Raw genomic sequence first — 13,690 nt, forward strand, 5'->3', positions numbered from 1 at the left:
GCGGGGATGTCTCGCAGCTGGCCGCTGCGTAGACGTCCTGGACAGGTGGGCGGGCAGGGAGGCCCGGCCCGGCCCGGCTCCGTCGGCCGCTCCGAGCTGACCCCGGGGCGTCCCCAGGCCGCCCAGCCCTGCCCGAAGCGCCCTCAGGCCCGCCCCCGCCGCGCCCCGGGCCGCCGCTCTCTCGCCGCCTGGAGCGCGGCCCTGCACGGCGCGCGGAGCCGCCGGGAGCGGCGCGGGGCGGGCGGGCGCGAGGCCCCTCCCCGGCCGGGCCGCGGAGCAGCGCAGGCGGCGGCGGCGCGGCCCGCTCATGGCGTCGCCCGGGTGAGTGGTGCCGCGGGCTGCGCCGACTCGGGGGGCGGTGGGCGGCCCGGAGCGCCGGCGCCCCCGCCTCGCCCCGCCCGGGCCTCCGTGCGACCCCGACTCCGACCCCGGCCTCTGCCCCGATCGCGCCCTGCGGCCTCTCCGGCGACCTTGGGCGGCCGCGCGCCGGGCCCCGCCGGCTCGGAGTCTCTGCGCCGGTCGGCGGGCGGGGATCGGTCGAGGAGCGCGGCGGCGCGGCGACAGGGGGTCCCGGTGTGGGGTACCGGGGGAACGGGTTCCTGGAAGACCCTGCGGCCTAGGGTTGCGGCCGGGTGCGGTTGCGTGGCCTGGGGGTGGGGTGCGGGGCTGAGGCCCGGGACGCCTTCGGGTGTTGGGGGACCCCGAGGCCGCAGAGACCGGGGAGCCCTCCCACCCCCACCCCGGGCTTGCCCTGGAGCCCGGTTCCGGGTTGTCAGCCAGATGAGGGGAGGCGGCCCCGCCCGGAGCAGGGAAAGCGGCTTGGGCAGGCCCTTGCCCAGACTCCTCTTTCCCAGCTTTGGATCTTAGGAAATGATGGTGACACACACGGTGCATCATTTTTGGAGCGATTTCTCACTTGACAGTAATAATAACGATTCATTATTATACTTCTTTTTTTTTTGTCCTGTTGCTGGTCATGCAATCCGAGAGTGGCAGCTCTTGCCAACACTTGGGCTTTGCAGGGTCACAGGGTGAACTTCAAGGTCACCACTCTGGTCCATAAACTCTGGGCTGCTCAGGGCCTCACAGGGTCTCAGTGGGTGGCAGCAATTCCCACGGGGCTCCAGGGTGATGAGGGTCTCCGTGCTTCCCCCAGCCCACCCACCCCATCATGCCTGAACTGTGCCCAGCAGTAGCTGGCTCAGGTCAGTGGGCTGAGCAGAAGCTGGGTTCGAACCCCAAGCCCAGCAGATGGGGAGTGAGAGGGGAGGGGGTGGCTGTCTTCTTTGGGACCAGTCTTGCTGAGGATACAGTACTTTGAGCTCATTAATATGGCAAGCAGAGGCCAGGCAGGAGCTGAGGCTGACTGAAGGCGGGGTCAAGGTCCCACTGCATTTCTGCCTCATTCCTCAGCAAAGGGTGAGGCCCCGGAGGTGGCTGGGCCCAGACCCCAGGAGGCTTTGAGCCACTTGATGAGTGCATCTCTGGGGTTTGGTGGTATGTTGTGTGTTATGCTGCTTGTTAAGGTGGACCTAACCCTGTGCCAGACATGAACTGCCTGCAGCTCAGCGGCTCGCAAGTGACCCAGGGTCTGGGGTCATCTGTGGTTTTCTACGGGGTGTCAGTCGCGGCGTGCTGGTCACAAAACTGCAGCACACCTGGTTTCATGTGATGGGGAGACCATCACCTGTCTATGCAAAGTGGGGGCTCAGCTGTATCCCTAGGTTCCCCTGGGAGACCCGGCTGCTGAGATCCCTCCTGGGGGCCACTCAGTCTACTGACTCCATGCCTGAAAGCCACCACACCAGGTGCCAGGTGGCAGGCAGGGCGAGGGGAGCTCCTGCCCGGGTCTTAGCACCTGGTGTGTGTGTTGGAGGAAGTGGCGGGGATGGCAGCATCAGGGCATGACCTGGGACCTGCAGTGTAGGAGGCTGAGCACGGGCTTGGCCGGGGGCGACCGTGGTCTCACTGGTACGCTCACCACCCATCCCTTGCTGAAGGCTGTTTCTGTTTGAGGAACAGCAGTCGGGTTGTGGCTCTAGGATTAGGGTGATGCCAGTGTTGTGCTGTGGGGGACTCCTAACCCACCTGCTCTCACCTCTCCTCTTGGCCCTTGGTCTGGCTCTCACGGCACCCCAGCCCCCTTTCTTACCGGCAGTACCTTCCCTACCTGCCCTTACTTTTTTTTTTTTTTTTAAGATTTATTTACTTTTATTGGAAAGGTGGATATACAGAGAGGAGGAGAGACAGAGAGGAAGATCTTCTGTCTGATGATTCACTCCCCAAGTGACCGCAACGGCCAGAGCTGAGCCAATCTGAAGCCAGGAGCTGGGAGCTCCTCCGGGTCTCCCACGCGGGTGCAGGATCCCAAGGCCTTGGGCTGTCCTCGACTGCTTTCCCAGGGCAGGCTGGGTGGGAATCAGAGCTGACAGGGTTAGAACCGGTGCCCATATGTGATCCCAGAGTGTTCAAGGCGAGGACCTTAACCACTGCGCTATCGTGTTGGGCCCTGCCCTTACTGTTTTAATGCTTGTTAATTTACTTGGAAGGTAGAACTAGAGCAAGAGATTCCATCTGCTGGGTTGCTCTAAATTCCTGCAACAGCCAGGGCTGGGCCAGGATGGGATCAGGAGCCCAGAACTCCATCTGGGTCTCCTGTGGGGTGACAGGGGCCCAAGCCCTTGAACCAACATCCACAGCCTCCTAGGATGCATTAGTGGGAAGCTGGATTGGAGTAGGGTAGCCAGCACTGTGGCATACCAAGTGGGCATTCCAGCTGGCTGGAAAACTCCCATGGTGGTGGGCAAGGCCCAAGGACTTGGGCTGTCTTCTGCTCTTTCTCAGATAGGATAGCAAGGAGCTGGATTGGAAGTGGAGTAGCTGGGAATAGAACTGGCACTCTAATGTGGGATGTTACTATTGTACATGACAGCTTAGTCTGCTGCCCATTTATTTATTTTTATTGCAAAGTCAGATAATACAGAGAGGAGGAGACAGAGAGGAAGATCTTCTGTCTGATGATTCACTCCTCAAGTGGCCTCAATGGCCAGAGCTGTATTGATATGAAGCCAGGAGCCAGGAACTAGTTCCGGGTCTCCCACGTGGGTGCAGGGTTGGGCTGTCCTGGACTGCTTTCCCAGGCCACAAGCAGGGAGCTGGATGGGAAGCGGGGCTGCTGGGATTAGAACTTGCACCTGCATGGGATGCTGGAGCTTTCAAGGTGAGGACTTTAGCCGCTAGGCCACTGCGCCAGTGCCGGTTATGAAGTTTTAATTTACAAATTAGATAGCAGGAGAGATAACACTGCCTAGTGAAAGAGAGTGTTTCTGACAGTGTGCTGCACTGAAAGCTTATGCTTTGGGCTGTCCTTAAATAAAGTCACAATTGCTTGAAAACGAGCACTGTGAGCAGCACAGGTACCCCTCCCCGAGGCAGTGACTGCTGATTCACATCCAGGCCTGGATGCAGAGGGTGAGCTGGGGCCTCCAGCGCAGCTCAGAACAGCCCCCCCTTAGAAAGCCCCGCAGTTAATGTATTTCCGGAATTTTCCTTGTAACGTTTTTGGACTGTGGTTGACCACAGGTAACTGAAACCATACAAAACCAAACCACAGGTAAGGGGAGGACTGCACACCGAAACAGCCTTGGGCCCGGGATGACGGCTCAATGGCCAACTCCTCACCTTGCAAGCACCAGGATCCCACGTGGGTGCCAGTTCATGTCCTGGCTGTTCTACTTCCCATCCAGTTCCCTGCCTGTGGCCGTACTGAAGGTCGGCCCAAAGCCTGGGGACCCTGCACCCACATGGGAGACGTGGAAGAAGCTCCTGGCTTCAGATCAGCACAGCTCTGGCCATTGCGGCTACAAAAGGCAACAATCTTGGGAGAACTGATGTGTGGCCTGTATCCCCTGCCGTGTAGCCCCCATACTTGGCAGGTGCTCCCTGTGCTCTGGCTTTTCCGTAAAGTGCATGGTGCCCTGCTGCAGCTTACCTCCTCCAACGAGCCACGGCTGAAACTCAGACCGTGAGAATGGGGAGATCTCGCCTACCTCTGCGAGCCATGTGACAGTCTGCTGCATGGTGGCTTCGTCTACAGGGTTTCCAGTTGTCCCTAAGACTGTGCTGTGTGTGTCATTCCACGATGGGCATTCCATCTCCCTGGTGAAGTCCCTGTGGCACTGAGGCCACTCCTGGCTGGGTCAAGGGCAGCAGATGAGAAGGCTCGGGTTGAGGATGGAGGGATCCTGAAGGGGCCTGAGCGGCCTGGGACCACCTAGGTTCCCAGAAGTGGAGCTCCTGTGGTGGGGCAGGGGCCTCAGGGCCACTCCAGAAGGAGGGGACAGGGCTGGGAATAGCTCCTATGGCTCACGTCTGGGAGGGACCCAGGGGACCGCAGCTTGTTAGGAGGCAGTGGGGCCCCTGCCAGCCGGAGGGAGGCTTTGCATGGCTCCCCTGTGGGTGTGTGGTGTGTGGCTGTGCAGCCTGCAGCCCCAGCAGGTCCCCACCCTGGGTGTGCTTGGAGTTTAGGATGGGGTGGGTTCTGTAGGGCCCATCCCAAAACATCATTCACCCTGAGACAGATGGCAAAGCCCACCCCAGCTCAGGTGCCCTCCTACCCAGGTCATGAGGGCCAGGGACTTTCCAGTGCTTTCCTCATAGCCTGTGTGTGGTCAGCCTGTCCCACGTGCCCTGCCATGTAGGAGTGGCTTCACCTGTCCTGAAGTCCTGGGCTGTGGCCTTTGTCACCATCCCCATTACCAATGAGAGGAGACTAGGGCCCTGTGAAGCCGTGGAAAGTGAACCCCGAGGCCATGTGTCCCATCATGTGATCAAGGCAGGTGTAGGGTTGCTGGCCCAGATACTAGATGCTGTGGCTTCTGGCTGCTGTGGGAGGCAGTCAGCAGCACCAAGCAATAGTCAGGGCTTTTTTTTTTTATTAAAGATTTTTTTTTTTTTATTGGAAAGTCAGATATACAGAGAGGAGGAGAGACAGAGAGGAAGATCCTCCGTCCGATGATTCACTTCCCAAGTGAGCGCAACAGCCGATGCTATGCCGATCCGAAGCCAGGATCCAGGAAATTCTTCCAGGTCTCCCACACTGGTGCAGGGTCCCAAGGCTTTGGGCCGTCCTTGACTGCTTTCCCAGGCCACAAGCAGGGAGCTGGATGGGAAGTGGAGCTGCAGGGATTAGAACCGGCGCCCATATGGGATCCTGGGGCATTCAAGGTGAGGACTTTAGCTGCTAGACCACTGCGCCGAGCCCTAGTCAGGGTGTTACAAAGATGCCTGAGATAGAATAGTCTAGAAGTTGGAGACGACCTGCTCACCGGGACAGTCAGGCTTTTGTGCTGATTCTCTGCATTGCTAGTGGTTTTCTAAGATAGTTGTTTCATTTCCTTTTCTTTTTTTAAAGATCGATTTTATTTTTATTGGAAAGTCAGATGTATAGAGAGGAGGAGACAGAGAGGAAGATCTTCTGATGATTCACTCCTCAAGTGGCCGCAATGGCCAGAGCTGTGCCAATATGAAGTCAGGAGCCAGGAACTAGTTCCGGGTCTCCCATGTGGGTGCAGGGTCCCCAGGCTTTGGGCCGTCCTGGACTGTTATCCCAGGCCACAAGCAGGGAGCTGGATGGGAAGTGGGGCTGCTGGGATTAGAGCCAGTGCCCATATGGGATCCTGGTGCGTGCAAGGCAAGGACATTAGCCACTAGACTACTGAGCCGGGTCCAGTTGCTTCATTTCTGAAATGAAGTGCCCCATGCACAGGGTACCCAGGTGGAAGTTAGGGCCCCTCCATCCTCTACCTGATCTTGGAGCAGCTTCTGTCATGACATCCTGATATACAGGCTAGGAGGCGATCTCCTCCTTGTTGGATCCTGAACAGAAGCCAGCTGAGAGGCGAGCCCTCGCGTGCTGGTTTCAGGGCTGACTGGGCTGCTGCCCTGGCAGGTCTTTGCTCCTGCAGGGAAATGAACCCCGCGTCTGCACAGCACTTTCCCTCACTCATGTTGACTTTGTATTGCAGGGAGCTGTTCCTATTCTGAGAACTCCCTGTTCTCTTTTTAAAAAATGCCTCTCATCCCTTTTTTGTCTTGTTGATTTCATGCTGGAGCCATGGGACACGCGTTTTGGGAAAAGGAATAGAGGCTAGACTTGCGTGAGTGCTGCAGCAGAGGCATCCTGACTGCGTGGAGTCACATTCCTGACCACTGTGTGTGCCCCTGCAACCCTGCAGGGATGGGGGACTTAGCTGTGGTGACACTTGGTGGGCCAGCACCCCACACAGAGGTGCTGCTGGCGTGGATTCTCAGCCCGTCCCCAGCAGCACAGCCACTGGAGGCCCTGGGAGGAGCAGGACGGGGCCTGGTCGTTTATCCCCTCAGCTGCCTCTCACTCTCAGCCTCATGGTCTCTGCAGCAGCTCATTGACTTGGCTTCCCCAGAGAGGCTGGGGTTGGATTACTTCCCCAAATGACAGAGCTGGCTTACGAACCTGGGCACTCCTGCTGGTTTTGCTAGTTTTGCTTCTGGCCTGACTTTCCGTCCATTTTGTTCCCTCCACCCCCTTTGTATACATCCTGAATAAGGCGCGGGGATAGTCACTGTTAAATACAACGTCCAGGATCCAAAGGAGAATGTTTTCCAGAGCTGTTACAGATATGGGAGGGTAGTCATGATTAGTTCAGTGAATAAGGAAGTAGAATAAAATACACTATCTACGAAATCAAGCTCAGGGTCAGAGTGTGACCCAGGGGGTTGCTGCTGACTTTCTTCTTTGGGGTTGTTTTCAGGCACTCGGATCTGGGAGAAGTGGTGCCAGAGAGGAAAGCCCCCGAGAGACAGGCGGCCGTGGTGACTGCAGGTGAGGCCGCCCTCTGGCCCTGGCTGGGACCTCGTGAGTAGAGAACCTCAAGGCTACGACTTCTTTCTTTCCTTTTAAACAAGAGGATGGCACACACCTTTAGTGGGCATCGTCATGCATTCAGTGTAGGAAGGTGATGGTCACACTTCGCCAGGAGCACAGGACTCCAGTGCTACTAGGTCACGATGCCGCCTGGCTCCCATCCTGGGTGTCTGTGGGGTTCACCCTGCACACAGGGCACTTCTGAGAGTCTGAGCGCGCGAGGGACTTTATACCGGGGCCTGTGGATTTCCTGGTCATGGCCGCAGCCCTGGGGAAGAACGATGAAAAAGGCTGGAGGCTGCGCACCTGTCTCTGTCTTTGAATAAATAATTAGACCAGGCTGAAAATCCCCTCAGCTAGTAACTCAGGGTCCAAGGACACTGGGATATAGACTGAGCATCCCTCACATGAAAATCCAGAACTTTGTGAGTGCCAACAAGACGTCACGAGTGGAACATTCCACACCTTGGTCCTGTGATGGGTCAGGTGAGAACAGAGCTGGTGCCGTGTGTGAGGCATACACCAAAGTACATTTCGCGTGTAGCTTGGTCCCGTCCGTGCAAGTGTTCCAGATCCGAGCAAGCCTACGGTCCAAAGCGCTTCTGGTTCTGGCCATTTCCGACAAGGGAGACTGAGCTGGCAAAAATACCAGCTGCCATATCCTTGCGCGAACTCTGCGGCAGAAAGCTCTGGCTCACCGCTGGCGCAGCTAAGATGGGGCATGTTTGTTTTTCCTTCTAGATCTGGAATGGAGAGAAATGGCAGGAAATGGCTGTGGCTTCCACTATGCAGGTATAGACCCTGTGCTGGGGAGGGCGAGGCACCTGGCATTGTGTGTGTTATTTCTGATGTTTGCATGTGTATATTATTTCTAATGTATATTTGCTTAAATTCCATCTGCTTGAAATGTAGAGAGAGAGAAAGGCCCCCCAGCTGCTGGTTTGCTTCCTAAATGTTCACAAGAGCTAGGGCTGGCCCAGGCTGAAGCTAGCAACCTGGAGGTCCACCTGGGTCCCCCGCGTGATTGGCGGGGGCACATGAAGAGGTATCACTGTGGTTCAGTGGGTTAAACCACTGCCTGCAATACAGGCATCTCTTGTGGGCAACCATTCGGTGTCCAGTCTACTCCAGTCTAGCCTTGTACTAATGGCCAGAGGCTTGGGGCCTGGCCATTGACATGGGATGACTCAGACGGAGGCCTCCTCTCCTGTCGGCCTTGGCCATTGTGGTCGTCTGGGAGGTGAACCAGTGGATAGAAGGCCTCTTGATCTCTCTCTCTCTCTCTGTAGCTAAACTTCAGATCAATTAAAAAAAAAAAGTAATGGAGGAGCCAAGATTCATACTGGTAACTCTGAAATGGGATGCCACAGCACCCGCCCTGAGAATTCTGTATTTAGAATGACTGGGTGCAAAGGTGAATTCTGGGTTAGGCTGACAGTATTGTATGTCAATCAAAGCAGGGTGATTGGCAGGTGTTCTTTCTTTGCTCTTCCTGCAGATGGTGCCAGTGAGGCTCAAGACAGTGACTTCCCAGCAGGTATGCCCTCCCCTCCTCTCTGGGTCAGCTTCCTGTCCTGGTGAGGGATGTGGCCTGGGCTGGCGGTCCCACACCTGACTATCCAGTGCTCCATGGCCATTAACCTTTTATGCATCATCAGTGACTTAAAACAGTGCCTGGGAAGTGTCGGACACAAGGTACCCAGCCGCCCCCTTGCCGTCAGGGTCTGAAAGTGTATCTCAGGAGTCAGCTTTTAATAAACAATGCTGGAAATGCTGGGATTGGAAGCCATTCCTCCAGTATGATAGGGAGTTTGCTGAGGCCCAACTGGGAGCCTGAGCAATAGTAGAAGGTGCTATGTGGTGGCTTCCATGCCCTTGTATGTCCCGTGGCTCCCCAGGGCTTTGTCCTGCTCCAGGCTGTGCTACAGGAGGACCTGGATCCATCATTCCTTCTCCTGGGACACAGGAAAAGGGCTGGCTCAGCCATGTTTTTCTGGTCCTGGCTTCTTGGGGCAGCTGGTGACCCCAGGCATGTTGCCTGCTGCAGAGGGGCTCCGAAGAGTAGCCTGCACCTGTGGGATGTGTATTTGTCATTCTGTGCCCTGGCCTTTTGGGGAGTCAGCGATGTGCAGTGGGGAGAGCTGGGGGTAGAAAGGGAACCCCAGGAGGCGCGGTGCTGTCCCAAGCTCCTCACTGGTGAGGTTTGGTGTTGTGCGTGGTGCCCTCGGAGCACCTGCAGACATAAACGTGCCGCTTGGCACTGAAGCTGCACCGTCAGGCTCAGGTGGGCTGGTGTCAGCATGCGGTTGTGGCCCCAGTGCTTTGTGATCTCTTCCCATTTTCCTTTAAGACACTGTGATTATTTGCCAAGAGCAGGGCACGTGAGCTGGAAAGCCAGAGGCTGAAGCGGGGCCGCGGCGCCAAGGGAACTTGGGGGCCAACATTGAGGGAACTCAGCCGGGTTAGGATGTGGATTGTAGCCTGGGTCCAGGGCCTTCCTCTGCACCGAAGGGGTGATGCCACTTGCTAGAGGGAGGTGCCCCGGAGGGCTTGGTGGCGCTGAATCTTCAGGGGATGCAGAGGCCGGTGGTCACATGGCCTGCATCTCATGACCTTTCCCCATCCTTCAGTGTGGCTCCTGTCTCCTTTCCTCATCACTCTTAGTGTGACCACTGAATGGTTACTCGCCCTGACCTCATGGCCACCCTGAGCCCCAGACACCGGTGCCCTGCCCTCTCAGGGTGCACCTGCCCCCACCTCATGGTCCCCGACGCGTGGCCTCCGGGGGTGGCACACTCACAGCTGTTTCTTTTCGCAGTGGAGAGGAGCAGGCTGCAGGAGCTGCTGTTGCTGCTGGGACTGGAGCCATACCAGGCGCAGAAGCTGAGCCTGCAGGACTGCCTACAGATCAGCTCTGACAGCATGAGGAACTGGGCCCCGCAGGTCCCCAAGGACCTGCCCTGGCACTTTCTCAGGAAGCTGCAAGCCCTCAACACTGAGGCCAGGAACACCACCATGGTGCTAGATCTGCTGCCTGACGCCCGGTTGGCAGAGAAGGAGAGCCAGATGGAGGGGGAGGGGGAGGAGATCATCCACTGGGACCCCGCCGAGGATGTGGCGGCTGATGACATCTACTCCTTCTCGGAGCTGCCGACGCCCGACACGCCTGTGAACCCGCTGGACCTGGTGTGCGCCCTGCTTCTGTGCTCCGACGGCGCCCTGCAGCAGGAGCTGGTGAGCAAGATGGCTGCATGCCAGTTCGCGCTGCCCCTCGTGCTGCCTGACTCTGAGAACCACTGCCACACCTTCCTTCTGTGGGCCCTGCGGGGTGTGGTGCGGTCGTGGTGGGCGCAGCCCCCGCGGGGCCCCCCAGGCGCTCTGCGGGAGGACAGCGTGGTGGTGCCCAGGACGCCCGCCTTCGCCTTCGTGCGTATGGACGTCAGCAGCAACTCTAAGTCCCAGCTGCTCAACGCCCTGCTGAGCCCAGGCCGCCGGCCGTGGGACTGCTTCTGGCACCGGGATCTGAGCCTGGCCACCGGCGCCCGGGAGATCGCCGACGGCCTGGTGGAGGTATCCTGGTTCTTCCCCAGCGGCAGGGAGGAGCTGGACCTCTTCCCGGAGCCCGTGGCCTTTCTCAACCTGCGAGGGGACATCGGGTCTCACTGGCTGCAGTTCAAGCTGCTGACCGAGGTGTCCTCGGCCGTGTTCATCCTGACGGACAACGTCAGCAGGAAGGAGTACAAGCTGCTCTACGCCATGAAGGGGTCCGGCACCAAGTTCTACTTCATCCTCAGCCCCTACCGCGGCAAGCGCAACGCCAACCTGCGCTTCCTCAACAGGCTCATCCCCGTGCTCAAGATGGACCACTCGCATGTGCTGGTAAAGGTCAGCAGCACGGACAGTGAGAGCTTCGTGCGCAGGGTGCGCGCCATCCTGCGTGGCGTGGCGCGGGCGCCCTGCCGCAGGATGTCGGTGGAGGACATGGCGCATGCCGCACGCAAGCTGGGCCTCAGGGTGGACGAGGACCATGAAGAGTGCCAGAGGGGCAAGGAGCGCATGGAGAGGATCACCAGGAGGATCAAGGATGTGGATGTGTACCGCAGGGACGAGCTGAGGCTGCAGGGCGAGCTGGGCTGCAAGGCAGCGCAGGCCGAGAGGGAGTTTGGCCAGCTGCAGTGGGCACCTGAGGCCGCCCCGGAGAAGCACCAGGCAGAGCTGCGGCGGCGCGTCCTGGAGCTGCGCGCACAGCAGAACAGCCTGGAGCCTGTCCCCGGGGTGCAGGAGTTTGTGGCTGGCATCAGCTGCCCGTCCCGGGCTGAAAGGCAGTACTTCCTGCGCTGGCTGGAGTGGGGTCTGGCTCGGCTAGGCCAGCCCAGGCCAAGGCAGTCCACCGACACTGCCATGCTGTTGGCGCTCAGACCTAGACTCGGAGCAGGAGGCGGAGGGGCCCCAGAGCCTGGCAGTGGGGAGCCGCCGCCGCTGCCACCAGAGCCCCTTGGGACAGAACACTTCTTGCGCGAGATGGGCCAGTTGTACGAGGCTGAGAGCTGCCTGGTGGAGGCGGGCCGGCTGCCTGCCAGCCACCGGCGCTTTGCCCACTTCCCTGGCCTGGCCGCCGAGCTGCTGCTAGCTGGGCTTCCCCTGGAGCTGGTGGACGGTGGCACGCTGGGCATTCCGGGGCGCTGGGTCACGGGGCTGCTCAGGGAGCTGCAGGCACGCCTGGACAGGAGGTCGAGGCTGGTGGTTGTGTCCGCCCTGGGGGTGCCAGGCACGGGCAAGTCCACCCTGCTCAACTCCATGTTCGGGCTGCGCTTCGCCACACGGAAGAGCTGCGGCCCTCGGGGCGCCTTCATGCAGCTTGTGACAGTGGCTGAGGGCTTCAGCCAGGACCTGGGCTGTGACCACATCCTGGCCATAGACTCCGGGGCACTGATCAGAGGGGCCCCTGCCTCTGCTGGGGATAGGTTCGAGCTTGAGGCCTCGCTGGCCACCCTGCTCTTGGGGCTGAGCAATGTCACGGTGGTGAGCCTGGCTGAGACGAAGGACATCCCAGCCACCATCTTGCACGCACTGCTGAGGCTCGAGAAGACGGGCCACATGCCCAACTGCCAGTTTGTGTACCAGAACCTCCACGACCTGCCCGCCTCCAGCCCCAATCCCAGGGACCGGAGACTGCTGCTGGACGTGCCCAGCGAGCTGGGCAGGGCCGCCGCGCAGGCTGAGAAGCAGGGCAGTGGCTTCTGTGACCCAGAGCGCCAGCACGTGTGGCATGTGCCCAGCCTGTGGCTGGGTGTGCCGCCCATGGCCGCCGTGAGCCTGGGCTACAGCGAGACCATCTTTGAACTGAAGAGGTGCCTGCTGGAGAACATCAGGAACGGCCTCTCGAACCAGAACAAGAGCATCCAGCAGCTCATTGAGCTGGTGCGACGGCTCTGAGCGGCCAGGGAGTTGGGGGGGAAGCGACCTGGGGCTGGGGCTGGCAGGTGCCCAGGCAGGCAAGGCTCCGGTGGGACCGGGGTGGGACCAGCCCCGAGGCTCCTACCTCTACCCCGGTGGGGGGCAGGGCTGTCCTCGCCTTCTGGCTGCCCATCCTTTGGAGGTCCCTGGAGGGTGGGCTGACTGGCCTGGAGCCCCACACTGCCGTATCACCTTAGGCCTGGCTCACTGTAGGCTCCTAATAAAAGTGTGTTGAGTGGATGCTCAGTTGAATGCCAAGCAGTTTGCCTCTCTGGACTCTGAGGGGGTCCCATGGTCACACACACCTTCCATTTTACTCTGTCCTCACCCCACCTCCTGCAGGTGGTTCCTGGGGAACAGCACAAGGTGTCCTCGTGGGAACTGCAGCACCAGGTGGGTGCTCACCTTGTCTTGTCATTCTTGGGGGTTCTCAAACTTCGTCCCATCCCTCTGGCTCTACAGGAATTTTACCCAGGACCTCCCTGGTCCTCTGAAAATGTGAGGCTGTTCCTACAGTTGGCACAGGAAATGGCCCTGGTGCTGCGGCAGAGGCCGAGGGCTGTGCACTCTGCGCAGCTTCCGTGTGATTTGCAAGTGCAGGTCAGACCCCAGTGGACGCAAGCATGTGCTCAGCAGTGAGCAGGGCCGTCCCGCAGTCCTATCAGACACTGCCCTGTGCAGCTTTCACTGCTGCGCCATCGTGCCAACTCCTCGGCACTTTTTTCCTAAACTGGCATTTCTAAGTGAGTAAAACTGTTTTTGTTTTTTTCCTTTCCATTAAGGGCTGGCAGTCAAAAGAACCCAAGTGTCTGGAGAGCCCTGCAGAGGAGTGCATGCCGGAGATGCTTTTATCCCTCTGCAACAAGGAGGCAAGATGCAAACGGACAACCCCAAGTCCTGCTGCGGCCCGCCTGAAGGGTCCCTCCAGTGTCCTGGAGCAGAGTGGACAACAGTGCAGAGGCTCTGAACCGCCCCGCCCGCCCTGCCTTTGCCCTGCGCCCTAGGATCCTGCAAAGTGTGACCCGGACCCAGTGCTCCTGATCAATCAAGGAGGGTTAGGCTGAAGGAGCAGCTGCCCTCGGCTGCGCCTGACTTCGGCTCTCCCTGCTGTCTCCATGTCCCTCCTTTGGACCTTACAGAGGATGGCCTGTTTGCATCTGGTCAGCACCCGTCCATACTGGGAACTCAGACTTCCTGGTGGCGCCAGAAGCTGATATTCCACCACACGCCTTGGCCTAATTAGGAGCCTCCTGGCTCACAGTTTTTTTTTTTTTTTCTTGGTCCTCCTGGAAATTGGGACCTTTCGACCCATGTTTAACATGGCCACGC

At 59.0% G+C, this 13,690-nt stretch overlaps 1 protein-coding gene across 1 annotated transcript; it reads left to right on the forward strand.

The window, feature by feature from the left end:
* The first annotated feature begins 292 nt into the window (after positions 1-292).
* Positions 293-12,603, forward strand: LOC121145762 (up-regulator of cell proliferation-like). Its single transcript, XM_040964859.1, has 5 exons — positions 293-321; positions 6,792-6,862; positions 7,646-7,696; positions 8,403-8,441; positions 9,723-12,603. Exons 1-5 carry the CDS (start codon positions 308-310, stop codon positions 12,338-12,340), a joined length of 2,793 nt encoding a protein of 930 aa, XP_040820793.1. The 5' UTR covers positions 293-307; the 3' UTR covers positions 12,341-12,603.
* Positions 12,604-13,690: the final 1,087 nt, after the last annotated feature.

Source organism: Ochotona curzoniae, unplaced genomic scaffold (genome assembly GCF_017591425.1).
Source record: "Ochotona curzoniae isolate NIBS_2020 unplaced genomic scaffold, NIBS_Ocur_1.0 scaffold_3835, whole genome shotgun sequence".
NCBI classification, from domain to species: Eukaryota; Metazoa; Chordata; class Mammalia; order Lagomorpha; family Ochotonidae; genus Ochotona; species Ochotona curzoniae.

Excerpts from the sequence above, each read along its gene's own strand:
- LOC121145762 (XM_040964859.1), top strand. Across the intron at positions 6,863-7,645 it reads GGCGGCCGTGGTGACTGCAG|ATCTGGAATGGAGAGAAATG; the intron begins GTGAGGCCGCCC and ends TTTTCCTTCTAG. Across the intron at positions 8,442-9,722 it reads AGACAGTGACTTCCCAGCAG|TGGAGAGGAGCAGGCTGCAG; the intron begins GTATGCCCTCCC and ends TTCTTTTCGCAG.